General features: G+C 39.7%; 1 protein-coding gene across 4 annotated transcripts in view; it reads right to left on the bottom strand.

Moving 5' to 3' along the window:
- LPGAT1 (lysophosphatidylglycerol acyltransferase 1) overlaps window positions 1-16,921 on the bottom strand; it is an 87,800-nt gene that overhangs the window by 37,785 nt on the left and 33,094 nt on the right. For 3 of the 4 annotated variants that reach the window (XM_005865170.2, XM_005865172.2, XM_005865171.2), the window contains exon 2: window positions 15,891-16,155. In XM_005865170.2, the coding sequence (XP_005865232.1) occupies window positions 15,891-16,128 (238 nt within the window). In that variant the 5' untranslated portion in view covers window positions 16,129-16,155. Of the gene's footprint in view, window positions 1-15,890; window positions 16,156-16,286; window positions 16,896-16,921 lie in introns of those variants that run through there. The other variant, XM_005865169.2, reaches the window with a different exon arrangement.

Below are 16,921 nucleotides of genomic sequence, written 5' to 3'. Positions count from 1 at the left end.
AACACCCTGATTGGGAGTGGGGCCGCCGGCCAACCGCCTGCAGCCCCTCCCCGAGACCGGCCCAGCCAGACGGGCCCCATTGGGGCAGGCCAGCCGACCTCACCCGTGCACAAATTCATGCACCAGGATTCTACCTATCTTAACAAACACAGAAAGCCAGCAGGTGAAGGAACTGACATTATATGATATGGAGGGTTGGGCTGGGCTGTGGGGATGAGGGAGAGTTGTTCTTTATTAAAGGGGGGTATTTTTGTAAAAGATAAGAATGTATTTAGTATCTTTATACCCTGGAAGCCAAAAGCAAAGATAAAAGGAGATAGTAATTAGTGAAGTGAAGCTAAGATGGGATCTTAGCTTTGGATAACTATAGATGGATGAGGGTGTACAGAAACTGGGGGAGGGAATAGAAAAAAGGGGGAGGGAGAGTCTCCAGATCACAGTCCCAGGCCACCAACCAAATCCAAGGCAAAGTGGGCAATGAGAGGAGTTAAAAACTGACCTCGGAAAGAGAAGTGTTAAGAAAATGACCATGAACATATATATATTAAGTGGAACTAAGCTAGACAAAGTTTGAGGTGTCCCTTAAAATGAAAGAGCAGAAAGCAGACATAAGCATGCACACCAACCAAATGCCCAATAGGTCTTAAGCAAATAAATTCACAGTTGGAGCTAATATAGCCTCTGGTTTGAGGCTTGACCATATTTCCAAACTTTGAAATCTAAGATAGTAAAGGAAGAAAGTACTAAGAATATAATCAAATGAGAAACTAATTAACTGTGTTACATAGTAGTACATTTTCCTATTTTGAAGAGCTTTCATTCATATTCTCTCAATTGCTACAGCAGCTCTAGAAGCACACATGCCAGCTATCAGTCTTACTTAGAGCTGAGGATAGAGATGATATTGTACAAGGTAATACTGTAAGTAAGCACTATAAATCTGACTGAAATCCTGGTCTGTTGACCCCTGAAACCAAAGCATAGATAGCTCCTGTCTAAGGAGATTATCAACCACTCAACTAAAAGGGAAGTGTGCTAAGTTTTCATGGCATAATGAAAACAGCATGGGCTTTAGAGTAGACCTTCATTCAAAGGTAGCTCTGTCCCTCGCGAGCTTTATCACCCACCAAAGCTCTATCACCCAAATTATTTAACTTCTACCAGTCTTCATTATATATAACTAGTGGCCTGATGCACGAAAATCGTGCATGGGTAGGGTCCCTAGGCCTGGCCAACGATCAGGGCCGATCTGTAGGACGACCGGTGGGGTGGGACTATCCACCCCATTATTTTATATAATAAAAGCCTAATATGCAAATCGACTGAACGGTGGAACGACCGGTTGCTATGATGTGTACTGACGACCAGGGGGAAGACGCTCAATGCAGGAGCTGCCCCCAGCCCGCAGGCCCCAGGCCAGCCAAGGCAGGTGCCAGCGGGGGCCCCTGATCACCCTGCTGGTCACCTCCCGCAGAGGGAGGTGACCGGCGGCGGCAGGGGGTGGGACCTGCGAGCAGGCAGTGCCAGGCTACCATGGCAATGCCAACCAGTCTCTTCGCCATAAGCATTCGTCCACTCACTCACGCATTCGTTCATTCATTCACTCATTTCTTATTAAGCAAATAAGCAGCTACTTGTATTTGAAAAATATTAACATATATTTACAACACATAATTTATTCATCCACAGATGACATTACATATGTACATAGATTTCTGACCCTCTGAGAGAACTATGAAGCACTACAAGAAATCACAGCCCAGCCCTAGCCGGTTTGGCTCAGTGGACAGAGCGTCGGCCTGCAGACTGAAGGGTCCCAGGTTTGATTCTGGCCAAGGGCACATGACTGGGTTGCAGGCTCAATCCCCAGTAGGGGGCGTGCGGGAGGCAGCCGATCAATGATTCTCTTTCATCACTGATGTTTCTATCTCTCTATCCCTCTCCCTTCCTCTCTGAAATCAATAAAAATATTTAAAAAAAAAAAAAAGAAAAGAAATCATAGCCCAAAGGTTAGGAACCACAATTATAGAGTAGATGCCAAAGAGGTTCAGAAAGAAGGAAAGAAGAAACTGAAGGAGTGGAGAGTGATATCAAAGGGTTAGATAAGTAGGTAGAAATTTTCAGAGAAACTGAAGAAAAGATCTTAGGGAGAGGAAGAATATCAGCGAAAAAATGCAGCGGGGCTGAGGCGGAGCAGTCTTACTAAGTAAGAGTTCAGAATAGGAGCAAATTATGCAGGCGCTGCCTGCCTCCACCACCAGGGCCAACATTTAAGTGCTTTCTTGCCCTGATAAGTGTTATCTCATTAAATCTTCACTAAGAATAGTTCCCTAAATACTTTAGTCATATAAGTGTCCCCAGTTTCATCAGGCACAACTCTAAGTGGTTCGACATCTCGACTTTTCCATCTTAAAAATAAAAAAATGTAAAAAGCCTTCTCTTGACTTAATTTCTCTCCTGCAGCTATCACCCTCTATTCCTTCAGAGCCAAACTTCTGGAAAGGCACACGTTTGTGTCTGCATTTTATCTTCTCCCATTCATCATTTATCTCCAACCCACTCCAATCTAATTTCCACTTCTACCACCTCAATGAAGCTGCTCTTGCCAAAAGCAACAAAGAGTAAGTCAGCTCTCATCTTACAAAAGACACACTCAGCAGCATTCATCAGACCGCCGCCCTGACACACAACTGACTTCTGACATCACATTCTTAGGGCAGGCATTCCTTCTGCTTCTCCACTGTTCCTTCTTACCCCATCCTCCAAATGTCACAATCCTCTGAGTTTGATCCTGGGCCTCGAGTCACTCAGCACTTACAATCTCCCTAGGTGATCTCATCCATCTCCATGGCTTTAAATACTATTGGTAATTTCCCAGTCTACTTTTCTGACTCAGGTTTCTCTTCTGAGTTCCAGACTTCATACCTATATGTTTACTTCAGAGCTCCACTTAGATGCTTCTCAGCTGTCCTATGCTAAATTTGTATCTTTCCTCTCCATGTTACTCCTCTGCGCTTCCCTAACCACCCAGCAGCTCATACCAGAAACCTCATGGTCATCTCTGTCACCCACTCTTCTGTAACAGAATGAAATGCTGGGCCTCTGTGATTCCATTTATGCAAGCCTAATTTGTTCCCATGGCCTTCAGGTTAATAGCTTCTTGCATACAGACATGCTAATCATTAGAGCAATTCTGCTTGCAGCTTGAGTTTTACAATAATAGCCCTTTACCATAAGGTGCCTCTCCCGAGGAGATGAAGAGAGTATGTTCAAAAATAATGATTATGTATCAAAGACTTGCAGGAAACTCAGAAGCAGACTCACATCAACTAGAGTCAGACTAAGAACAAAGAAGGTTCACAATCTTCCTCAAACCCCTGCTGGCGCCCAACTGTTTGCAGATGGCAAGCACCTCTTGCCCCTCCCATTTACCCTTTCCTTGACATAAAAGAAGCCTTAACTCTGTACTTTCTTAAGATGAATTTGAAGCATCACTAAGTCTCCCATCTTCTCAGTTGGTGCCTTCTTGGTCAATAAACTTTTCCATATGCCAAACTCTGACATTTTGAGTTTTGGTCTTTCGAAGTGTCGGGTACACTGACTTTGGTCTGGTAAGACTTCACTGCATGCTCTATGTCCAATCCCTCACCTAGTTCCTACAATTTTCCTCCTACAAAACTCTTCAATTAGTTCACTTATTTCCATCTCCACTGCCATCACCTAGACCAGTGGTCGGCAAACTGCGGCCCCTTGAGTATGGCTCTTCCACAAAATACCACATGCGGACGTACAGTGCGATTGAAACTTCGGGGCCACACTCAAGGGGCCAAAGAGCCGCATGTGGCTCGCGAGCCACAGTTTGCCGACCACTGACCTAGACCAAGCAACTATCACCTCACCTGTCTAAGGTGACCATCTTCCAGAGGGTATCCTTTGTACACTCTCAATTCTTCTCTCTTATCCATTTCCACAAAGTCCGCAGAGTATAGAATTACAAATATGAATTTGATCTCACCATCCCCTTACTTAAAATCATTGAATGGTTTCCTCTTAATATAAATTTCAAAATCATTAATATGCACTTAAAAAGCCTCAATGGATTTGGCCTTATCAACTCCCCATCACAACCACCCTACTCCTCTCATTCATTCCATACTGCAGTCAATCTAGCCTTCCCTTTGTTGCTCAAACATGACAAATCTCTTTCATCCTCTGTATACTCTGCCCCTTACCCAGCACCACCTGGTCAACTCCTACTTATTCCTCAGTTCTGTCTTAGTACCACTTTCTCAAGGAGGCATTCCTCCCTGACACCACTCATTTCCAAATTAAGCCCTCTGTTACTTAATTGCATAGCCCCTCTACTTGTTCTTTGTAGCCCTTCTCACAGTTGTGATTACATGGTTATCAGGTGACTCCTGTTGTCTCCCACACAAAACAGTCAACTACAGAAGCACAGGAGCTGTGCTGTTTTGTCACTGTTCTCCCACCCCCAGCACAGGGCTTGACAGAGAAGGCGCTCAAATATTATCAGAATAGGTGACTGAATCAATTAGAAGACAGTTAAACATAAATTGCTCTGAAGCATTTCATAATGATGAAACTGAGGCTCAGAGAAGTGACTTAACTAGCTCAAAGTTATACAACTAGTAAGTTGTGGTGGCAGGACCCAAACTCATATTAACTCAAAAGTCAATTTTTAAAAATATATCATACTATCTCTAATATCATATTTAATTTAGCAGTATCTATTCTTCATTAAAAATACAACATCTTTATATACGTATTTTGGGCTTAAAATGGTTTTAAATGATTATTTCAGTTTTAAAATAAATGCCCAATTCAGTCTCTCATGTATAAAAATCAATTCTATCCCACCCACAAAAAAACAGCCTGCCACTCACTAAAAATGACCCTTGTTCCTTACCCATGTAATTTATATTTTATTCTACAAAATAAATGTAGCTTCCAGTTAATTTTCATCTCTGGAAGGACCTCAATTACCTTTAAAAAATGGAGCCATCACATTAGGGAAAAATGTGCATATTGATTTCCATTTTCTAGAAAACTTTTTGCAGGTCTCTTTTGGAAACATATTTCATAGTAAACGTAACTATTCCCCAAGCCATCCATCAAAATAAAAACTATGCCAAAAATCCTTTTGGTAGAAATTAGTCTAAATCACATTCTCTAGCACAGTATTTTACAAATCAATAACTTTGCTAACTGGCAGTAGGTAGTCAATAAACATTTGGTTGATCAATCACACAAGATACTCCTACAACTAATGTTCTATTTTCTTGAGAAAGCAAATATTGTTATTAACAATAACTCCTACTGAAACACATAGCTAGTAAGCATTTCTTCAACATAGAGGTAGGAAGGGGTCATTTAACCCATTATAAATATTGTTAAAAAAAACTATTGTCAGTGAACATTTTAAAATCCAAAATAAAGTTAAATTAGGATTTCTGATTCATGACCTAATTACTATTGAAGTCATAATATATAACAAAAAGGGTCATGAATTTTTAAAGAATTAAAATACTTTAAAGTATACTTAACACTCAAAACTTATCACAACACTATAGTAATAAAAATAGCGTGGTACTGGCATAAAGAGAGACATATACAATCAAAGAATTAGAATTGACAGTCCAGAAATAAACCCATATGGCCAACTGATTTTTAACAAGAGTACTAAGATCGCTCAATGTGGAAAGAATTGTTTTTTCAGCAAACTATGCTAGGACAACTGGATATTCTTTTTTTTTTTTTTAATATATTTTATTGATTTTTTACAGAGAGGAAGGGAGAGAGATAGTTAGAAACATCGATGAGAGAGAAACATCGATCAGCTGCCTCCCGCACATCTCCTACTGGGGATGTGCCCGCAACCCAGGTACATGCCCCTGACCGGAATCGAACCTGGGACCTTTCAGTTCGCAGGCCGACGCTCTATCCACTGAGCCAAACCAGTTTCGGCCAACTGGATATTCTTATGCAAAAGAAGGAAGTTTGGACCTTTACCATATGCTAGAGAGAAAAATTAATGCAAAATGGATCAGAGACTTAAATATAAATGCAAAACTCTTCAAAGGAAACATAAGTGTAAATCTTCATGACCTTGGTTGGATTAGGCAATGGTTTCCCAGATATGACATCAAAAGCACACGTAACCAAAAAAAAAAAAAAATTTGATACGGTATAGTATACAGAATATAGAAAGAATCTTATAATTCAACTAGAGGCCCAGTGCACGAATTCATGCACAGGTGGGGTCACGGGGCAGGGAGGAGAGCACCAGGATGCAATTGGCCCTCCAGGGAGGTGGTAGGACGCCCTTGCAGGCCCAGGATCTGAATCTGTCCCCCTGACATTCACGGTGGTTATTGGGAGCCACCTGGCAGCCACTTTTATATTGTTTCTGCTTTGCAGACCATCTAGGGAGGGAAAGTGGCCATGGCTGACTTCTAGAAGGCTGGCAGCACTGTCAGGATCATGCTGCTGCGATGGTCCATTGGTGCCTGGCCCATTCTCCAGAGACTGGACCTGCAGGACTACTGAAGGAGTGAGTGGCTGCAGCCCGGGCTGGTGGGCTGCCAGGACAGGTCTGTCAGTTGAGCAGCACTCCTGCTGTGGGAGCGCACTGACCACCAGGGGCCAGCTCCTGCGATGAGCACCTGTCCCCTGGTGGTCAGTGCGTATTATAGCAACAGGTTGTTCTGGTTGTTCGGTCACTTAGGCTTTTATATATAGATAGATAATAAAAAGACAAACAACCGGCCCTGGCTGGTGTGCTCAGTTTGTTGAGCATTGTCCCATGCACCAAGGGGTCTCCAGTTCAATTCCTGGTCAGAGCACATGCCCAGCTTGCTGGCTCAATCCCCAGTAGGGGGTGTGCAGGAGGCAACCCATAGATGGTTCTCTCTCATGGATGTTTCTCTCTCTCTCTCCCTTCTTCTCTCTCTCTCTAAAATCACATTTAAAAAAAAGACAAACAACCTCATTTAAAAATGGGCAAAGGATTTTAACACATTGCGGACCAGTAGTTTTATTGCTAGCTTTACCCAGTGGCCAGATAAGTTTCTATTGAACGAGTACAAAAAACGTTTTACATAAATGTTAAAGGCACGCCTTAAAATTAAATACCCATTGCATTTTGGAGTTATTTATTACATGTTCTTACAAGCTAATATCTTAGTAAAGTATGATACTTTGTAAAACACTGTATAATATGAAAACACAAGAATTCCCGTGATCTGTCGGCAATTTTATAGACATTTCTTCAGAGATACAAATGGCTAATAAGCACACGAAAAGATGCTAACTCATTAGTCATTAGGGAAATGCAAATCTAAACCACAATGCGCTACCACTTCACTTACATAGGCTGGCCAAATTTAAACTACAATAACCCAGAAAATAAGTATTAGTGCAGATGTAGAGAAATTAAAACTCTTCTAAATAGGGAATGTATAATGGGACAGCTGCTATGGAAAACAGTTTGGCAACTCCTCAAAAAGTTAAACATAGAATTATCATCTGACCCAGCAATTTGACTCCTAGGTCCAAGAGAATTAAAAACATATGCTCAAACAACTATATGCCAACAAGCTGGACAATATGAATGAAATTAGACAAATTCCTAGAAAAATACAAACTCCCAAAACTGAATCAGGAAGAATAAAAAAACCTGAATAGGCTAATAACAACTGATGAAATAGAAGCAGTAATAAAAAAACTCCCACCAAACAAAAGCCCAGGCCCAGACGGCGTAACAGAGGAGTTTTACCAAACATTCAAAGAAGAACTAACACCTATACTCCTCAAACTATTTCAGAAAATCCAAGAGGAAGGAACACTTCCAAACTCTTTTTATGAGTCCAGCATTATCCTAATTCCTAAACCAGATAAAGACACTACCAAGAAAGAGAATTACAGGCCAATATCCCTGATGAACATAGATGCCAAAATCCTCAACAAAATATTAGCAAATTGCACCCAACAATATATTAAAAAGATCATACACCATGATTAAGTGGGATTTATTCCAGGGATGCAAGGGTGGTACAATATTCGCAAATCAATAAACGTGATACATCACATAAACAAGTTGAAAGACAAAAATCACATGATCATATCGATAGACAGAGAAAACACATTCAACAAAATCCAACACCCATTTTTTATAAAAACTCTCAGCAAAGTGGGAATAGAGGGAGCATATCTCAACATGATAAAGGCCATATATGACAAACCTACAGCCAATGGGCAAATCAACGGGCTAAACTAAAACCATTTCCACTAAGAACAGGAACAAGACAGGATATCTTCTTTCACTCTTATTCAACCTCCTGTTTGACATAGTTCTGGAAGTGCTAGCCATAGCAATCAGACAAGAAGAAGAAATAAAAGGCATCCATCCAAATTGGAAAAGAAGAAGTAAAACTGCCATTATTCGCAATTACATGATATTGTACATAGAAAACCCCAAAAACTCCATCAAAAAACTACTAGACTTAATAAATGAATTTGGCAATGTAGCAGGATACAAAATTAACACCCAGAAATCTATGGCTTTTTTATATACCAATAATGAACTTACAGAAAGAGAAACAAACAAACAAAAAAAATCCCATTTACCATTGCAACAAAAAAACTAAGATACCTAGGAAAAACATATGTCCACACAGAGACTTATACATGAATATTCACAGCAGCATTATTTACAATAGCCAAAATGTGTAAACAAACCAAATTTTCATCAATTGATGAATGTATAAACAAAGTGTGATCTATCCATACAATGAAATATTCAACCATACAAAGGAATGAAAGACTGACATGTTACAATATAGACACACCTTGAGAACATTATGCTAAATCAGGGGTCCTCAAACTACGGCCCGCGGGCCACATGCAAATACAAATATTGTATTTGTTCCCATTTTGGTTTTTTACTTCAAAATAAGATATGTGCAGTATGCATAGGAATTTGTTCATAGTTTTTTTTTAAACTATAGTCCGGCCCTCCAACGGTCTGAGGGACAGTGAACTGGCCCCCTGTTTAAAAAGTTTGAGGACCCCTGTGCTAAATGAAAGAAGCCAGACTCAAAAGACCATATATTGTACGATTCCATTTATATGAAATGTCCAGAATAGGCAAATCCATAGAGACAGAGCATAGATTAGTGGTTGCCAGGGGTTAAAGAGAGGAAGAAATGGGGAGTCACTGCTAATGGGTATGGGTTTTTTTGGGGGGGTGGTGATTAAATGTTCTGGAATTAGTGAATGGGGAGGATGGTTGTATAATCTTGCAATTATAATAAAGACCACTAAATTGTACATTTTAATAAGGTAAATTCTAAGGTGTGTGAATTATATCTCCTTTGGGTAGATAGGCAAAAAACATCAAATCATAAGGAAAAATTCAAGCTGGCTTCACACATCTCCATGACAACATTTAATGCCAAGAGACATTTTTACAACACCTGTAAGAAAGAAAGAGTAAGCCAAGGATTTTATTGCCTGCTAAGATGTCATTTGAGTATAAAGCAATTAAAAGAAGTTCTGAAAATATTGTAAAAATAATATTCCTATGTTGTTCCCATGATTCCTTATTGAGAAACTACTAGAGGATGCACTTTAGCCAACCAAAGGCTGACTGAGAAAGTCTTCATCAAAAGTGCTTGGGTGGGCACTATACATATTTAACTGAAGAATTAAGACTAAACCAGAAGGAGATGAGGGTAATAAAATAAAACATAAATATTATAGGCCATAACAAAATAAATGCAAGTAACAAAAACTGGAAGAAGGGAGAGAGTGAGCAGGGAGCAGGAAGTATAATAAGCTTACTGATTACCTTGATGTAACAGCTGAGAGTAAATGGATAGCCTTAAAGCTCACAAAGCAAGTAGTATAAGTATAAGCAGGCATAATAGTGCAAATTTAAATACAGTGGGGCCTTGACTTATGAGTGTCCCGACTAACAGTTTTTTGAGATACCAGCTGTCTCTCGGCTGATTTTTTGCATTGAGTTGACAATTTGAGTTAAAGAGCTCCTTAACAGTTCAGTCTCGGAACGAATTAAACTCGTAAGTCAAGGCCCCACTGTATATTGTGAATAAATATTATTGACCATTGACTAAAATTGGGTGATGAAAACGAGAAAGAGGAAGAGAGAAGAGAGGATTTAAAAAGAATTTTACCTTTGTTTATCGAAAGACAACTAATAGTTATTATCAATAGAGAACTAAAGCTATCATATAAAGTAACTAAGACAAATATACAAGCCTTACTAAATATCAGAACAATAAGAAAGCAAAGAAAAACAGACTACACCATGAAAGACTTAAAATTTATATATATAAAAACAGAAAACAAAATAAAATACAATGACAGAGCACTGATAAAACATAACCTGACATATCAATAAATGTAAATGGATTCAACTCATTAAAAGAGATTTTCAAATTGATTGATAAAGCAAAACCTAATTCTATATTGATTATTAGAGACATCTAAATCAGTCACTTAAAAAGTTCAAAAACAAAAGGATGGGCAAAGATATACCAGGCAAATGTAAACAAAAAGAAAGTAGGAATTGTTTCACCAGCTCTTTATCTGAATCCAGAATCCGAAGTCTTACGCACTAAAAATACTGCTTCATAAGCTTCTGTAATACTGCACATGGGTATGTGTGCATGAATGAATATATATTTCCTAAAGAAAAGCTATCTAAAAGAAATTACTCAATTACATTTGATCTTTGAAATAAAGCTACTTATCAAATTTGAAGTACCACGAGGCTGCTGAGTTTAAAGCATTTAGTAATATTTACCTTTAATGGTGTATTTTCTATATAAAAATCAAAACACTGTACTGAAAACTCCTCAGCTGAATTTATGTCAAGATGAGTTTTCAACCTAACATCATACAGAAACTCCTCACTCTAATGGGTTTATCGTCAAGCATTCAAAAATTAAAATTCCAGTTGGACTATTGTTCTCTGTAAGAGGAGAGACTGAAGTAGGATTTTTATCACTTACAGTACACTAAAAATACTTCCGTTGAAACAACATGTTTTTAACTTCTTCCAGAAATCCAGACATAATAGAAGCTCAATAAAGGTGTGTTAAGTTAGCAAATGCGGTATTGTAGGATATGTATTTATATGTATGTGTGTGAAAAACATGACGCAGTTTCAGATTTATATTTGGGGATTGCAATACCTGGATATCAGACCTTTCAGGAAGGTAGGCAGCTAAAGCACCTCAGCTGGGGCCAAGAAAGAAAGAAGGGATCGTTCAAGAAATATGTAGACACTATGGAGCACTCTGTGAGCATCGGGCACCAAACTGGGCTCCAGGGTTATAAAGAAGATCATGTCTCCAGTGCCCACAGAACAGGTAAGGATCTCAAGCCCCCCCCCCCCCCCAGTGAGTCAAAGCCAGATCAAGACATCTGACTCCCAGAGTTGTAAATTGCAGTGTTCTTTCCCTTGAACATGTCTTTCAAATGCTGACAGGGCTCACAGTAAAACAACACTTTCAGTAGCACACCTAGTACAGATAGATACACACTTTTCTGATTTTTTTCTATTTAACTCTATTGCATTTTACTTTTTAAAAATGTTCATCTTGACACACTAAATTGGTTTATGACTCAATCAAGGTGGAAAAATACTGCTCTAGAAGATATATTTTCTACATTTTTCTAGAATTTCAAGGTCATATATAATTCCAAATATTTTTTCTCACAGGGTGAATTTGTATCCCAGTAAAAAACACGATCAAATAATCAACCCACAAAGACTAACATAGAACCATGACAGCTGTCACTTGGGGAGTAGGAGGAAGCTAAACCTAATCTCCATCAGCTTTCCCTAAAACCACCCAAGTAAATACCCACTCTAAGAGAAACAGCATTTGCTAAGCAAAAATAGTTTGGTGGCAAGTGCCCTGACAACCCCAGTTCCCTTTCAGCTAGACTATGGCCCAAAAGACTCACCCTATATAGAAATTCTCGTGCTTCCAGTTACAATGAATATTTTTAAACAATTTTGTGTAAGAGACTTTAATTAAATGTGTTTGGGTGGGGAACAATGAATTTATTAAAATAAGTGAATGAGAATCAAAACAAACACATTTTATTTTTAAAAATTCTCTCTGGAATTTGCCAGTGTCCACTTAAGTTGAGGGGAGAGAAGTGTACTGATTTATCACAGATCTGAATCATTCATTAAGCTAGTACCTCTTTTGGTGTGCCCTTGAAATATTAGAGCAAAAGCAGTATACACGTTTTCCTCCACGTGAGATATTTCTACGGCCCTTCCCACGAAAGGAAATGCAGTACCAACAAGCATCACTACTTCGTCTCAAGCTAGAGATGAACAAAACAAACCCCAATGTCTTCAGAGATCTTTTAAGAACTGTGTTCCCCCCATTGCCCTGGCCTAGAAGCACAGGTGATTAGAGTGATACCCAGTTGGTAGGGGCACATGCCTGGGTTGTAGGCTAGCATCCCTGGTGGGGGTGGCCGATCCCTGATTCTCTCTCATCACTGGTGTTTCTCTCTCTCTCTTTTTCTCCCTCTATAAATGTAATAAAAACATATAAAATATAAATATAAATAAATAAATAAAAAGAACTGTGTTCCCCTAACAAGACATAAAGTCAGAAACGAGCAGAAAGGCCGGAAAACCCCTTTCCGTCCTCTTTGTCTACTCCAGCTCTGAGAACTCAAATGAAATACAAAAATGTTCATTCAACTTCATTCCCCATCCAAGAAACATGTCTGAGTTTAAAGGACACAGTTTAGTGACATTTGCCTCAAATGAAAAGATAATTGTATAAAGCTTGAATAAATCTTCGGGCCTTTCCGAAAAGAAACCTATTTAGAACTATGCTTAGAAAAGTATTCTTTATAAAGATAAAATGCATTTTTCCTAAGAAATAGGAGAAAACCATACTGACTATTCATTAACTGTCCACAAACTTTTTGTGATGATGGAAATGCTATACATCTGCACTGTCCCATACAATAGCCACTAGACACCTACCTAGTACAGAGCACTTGAAATGTGGTTGGTGTGACTGAGAAACTAAATTTTATTTCATTTTAATTAATTTAATTTAAATAGCCACAGAGGCTAGAAGCTACCATATAAGGCAGTGTAGGATTGATAAGCAACATAAGCCGTGTAATCGACTTGTCTTAGACAGAATACCACATTTTGAAAAAATGATACTCTAAACCAATATTCACTTTTCAGCTTCCTAATTAATATTTAATTAATTCATATTTAAGGTTTCCTCGGAAGTGGTTTTTCGACAAAGTTTGGCAATTTTTATTCTAAAACATGAACAGATGAGACCTGCTGAGAAGAATGCCTTTAACAAGGTTCAATTTTCCATCTGTGAAATTTCAGCAGAGTTTCAGAAAGGGGGAAAAAACAAAACTTAAGCCCATCCTCCTCTTGATACAAAAGGAAGAAATGAAAGATAAATGCCTACAGAGGTTATTATGACCTCCTAGACTAGTGATTTTCAACCAGTGTGCGAGCGAGGGCAGGCACACTGGTGTGCCACAAGAATTTTTAAAACATGCAATAGCTGACTATTAAGTCAGGGGCACTGACTTCTTTTCCCTTGGATTGTCAAATTTAAAAAATGACAACAGCCAAAACAACAATAGCTGTCCAATGTGAATAAGTCAAAATTATATCTTTTTATCAGATTGGCAAAAAAAAAAAAAAGTAACATTTTTTGGTGTGCTGCAGAATTTTAGTAATTAGTTATGTGTGCCATGAGATGACAAAGGTTGAAAATTACTGTCCTAGATGCTTTTTTGGGTACATCTGCCCATCAATCCCTGCTTAAGTTTGCTTTAGACCCAGTTGCAGCTTTCAACGAATGTCATTCCTACATTTGTTTGACCTCTTGATGGTGCTCTGTTATGATCAAACCATGACCAGACCCTCTAAAAGTAGTCTACTTATAGAAAAACCATTTAAAATAAGCACACAAAAATAGTCTACTCTTAAATGAGACAAACTGACCAAATGGTCAAAATGCAATAGCCTGAAGACAGCAAATGCTTCAGAGAGACTGCAGATCATGTCAAGACCAAGCAGGTGGCCAAAGAACCATGCAGTTCCATAGACAGCAAGGAAGAGACATCCCAAGAAAATATGCTTAAAATACACTGCGGCCCTGCTGTGGCCATAGGATAATTAACTTTAACTTCAAGCAGCATTACAACTGCACTCCTTAAAATCTCAAGGTCAATGCCAAATTAATTTTTTTCAGTTTCTCATCATGCTAACACTTATACACAAATATACCGCACACACAAGCACAAGCATTTCAGTAATTCCATCGAGTTTAAGTAGAATGAACTTCTAGAATTTACATCTAAAAACACTATCGACTCGTTTTAAAAAAGCAATTAAGTATACCATACAGAGAACAAAGCCACTCGTACCATATAGGATATCTGGGGAAGCACAAACTATATACAGCAAAGCAATTCTAAAACAGCAGTGCAGTTCAGGTAAATGTTCAACACCATAGATGAGCACTTCATTTTTTTCTCTATCGCCCCTACTGCTACCACAAGGTCCTATGAAAGGACTAGAAGCTCACTACTATACCCAAAAAGCATTAGGATCTCAACAGAACATATGACAAGGAAGCAATGCATACACTACCCAGGGACTCTGGGGTTTCCAGTATCATAAATGGCATCGCCAGGAGGAGGAAAGGCCTCATCTGGGGCGACTGAGAGCACTCTGACCTAGCAAGAGTCTGTCAGACTCCATAAAACCTGGGTGCTGTCAGTCCTTTTCTCACGTGTCTGGGCAAAATCTGCAGGTGCAGCCTGGGCAGGAAAGAGAGAGGCAGAGAATTTAAAATGGGGAACTGCTGTGCTGTTGGAGCCTGAGAGTACCTTCCTCACTCTTCTAAGCTCCCAACTACAGACGCCACTGACCCACACCATCTACAGGAGCCCATCAGTCATAAAAATCTAAAAGCCTCAATAGTCTGAGACAAGTGCTAAGAAACCTCAATGCTTTTTTTCATCATCCCAATTCTTAGGGGGTAAAAAAAAGTCAAATCAATATACTACACAATGGAGAATTTTCATCAGTGAGGCACAAGTTCTCACAGCACAACAGGCCTCAAAACAAAACAAACCCTACTTCTCCTCTAGGTCTCTAAAAGTCCACTCCAGAACAGCACTGGTCCTGCTTCCCAAAATGCAAGGTAAAGGCAGAAATAAAAATGTGCTTAAAGACATTCAGAAGATAAATTAGCTTAACATACGTTAAACTGAACCTTTACATTTAATCTTCTAATACAGATTTATGAGATAAAACAGAGGTTCTAGTAAGCAAAAGAAACGTACGTAACAGAAAAGAGTCATTTTTTGTTTGGCTTAAAATGTTAACAGTACAATTATTACATTAAATGAAAAAAAACATATTAAACTATCTTAACACAAATATAGTTCAGTCCTTTTTCTAAATGCCCACTGTTTATGAGCTAAGTATCTTACCTCTTCATTTTATAAGCCTTCAAATTCTATATAACCCACTCCTATTTCTCTAAGAGAGCTTCTGCAGACCGGTTTTGCTAACTGTCAATCACATAAATAACATGTCATTGAAGGAATTTATCAACATATAGTTATGAAATTATACTTCTGAAAATACCCTTATTAATTGGGATTCTAAAGAAAAAAACTCAGAATTGTTTTCTATGTATTTTTCAATAGTCCAAGCGTAAAAACATTGTCCACCCAAAGTATAACATATAGTTAATCATGGCTCCTGAACTAAGCAAAACAGTACATACATAAAGCGAAAGGGCTCCCGCTCTTACCTGTATATCCAGCATACCATCCCCAAGAAGCCACCATGCCCAGGAGCCATTTGTACATGATTCCTTCAATGTACCAGAAGCTCTTACTGTCCAGCACGCGGAGGGGCTGAAGCACAATCACATAGAAGACGTAGGATGAAATTGCAACCAGGTTGTTGGCAACCATGAAGGCAAACCTCAACAGGGCTTTCACCAAGATCCAGCCCAGCCAGGGAGCTCGTTCCAAAGTCACAGCCATTCTCACATGGGAGTCCGTCCTGTCTTTCTGAGGTGAAAGGAAAATGCATTTTAAAAAGGCACATGGGTTAAACACATCTAAACAGCCACCAACATAGAAAATCGTCTCCAGCACAAAAAAATAAAATAAAAAGAAAAAGAAATCAGGGATCTCAGTACCTCGGTGATCTCTCCGGGAAATTCCAGAGGGGGACAGAGAGCGAGGGAGGAGGAGCCGCACAAGGTCAAGGGAGCTGCTCACAGAGGCGCAGGGTATGTCATAATATATTTAGCAAAGGAGAGCGCCGTGCCCACGAGCTAACCGGCGGCCGTCCCCGCACCGCGCCTCACTGCAGTCTTCTGTTAGACATTCAGACAGACAGACAGACAGACCCACTTGCTTCTGCCACCCTCAGGCTCTCCCAACTGAGGACACGAGTGGCGAGAAGGCTGGCACCTCTCGATCAGATTTCCCAGATTCCGGAGACCCGGTACCCTCTCCAACACCATTCATGCACAGATTCAGTCTCTCGCTCTGGCAAAAGGAGTTCCGCTAAAAACGCTCATTTGCGCAAAGGGGGCTTTTGTTTTCCTTTTTTAAGAAAGAAAGGAGGGGGGCCAGAAAAGGGGCAGAAAGGTGAGAAGAAAGCAAGTGGGGGTAATACAGCGAGAAGGAGGAAGGACAGGAGGAGGGGAAGGGGAGCACAAGCCAGGAGGAGGGGGAGGCGAGGGTCAAGGGATGGAGGGGATGAAGTCCCCGAGCGGAGAGGGCCGGGCGCGGGGGAGGATGGAAGGAGCGGGGAGGCGGGGGCGAC

The sequence above is a fragment of the Myotis brandtii genome, unplaced genomic scaffold (genome assembly GCF_000412655.1).
Source record: "Myotis brandtii unplaced genomic scaffold, ASM41265v1 scaffold197, whole genome shotgun sequence".
In the NCBI taxonomy this organism is placed as follows: Eukaryota; Metazoa; Chordata; class Mammalia; order Chiroptera; family Vespertilionidae; genus Myotis; species Myotis brandtii.
This window is presented reverse-complemented; position numbering and strand designations above follow the sequence as displayed.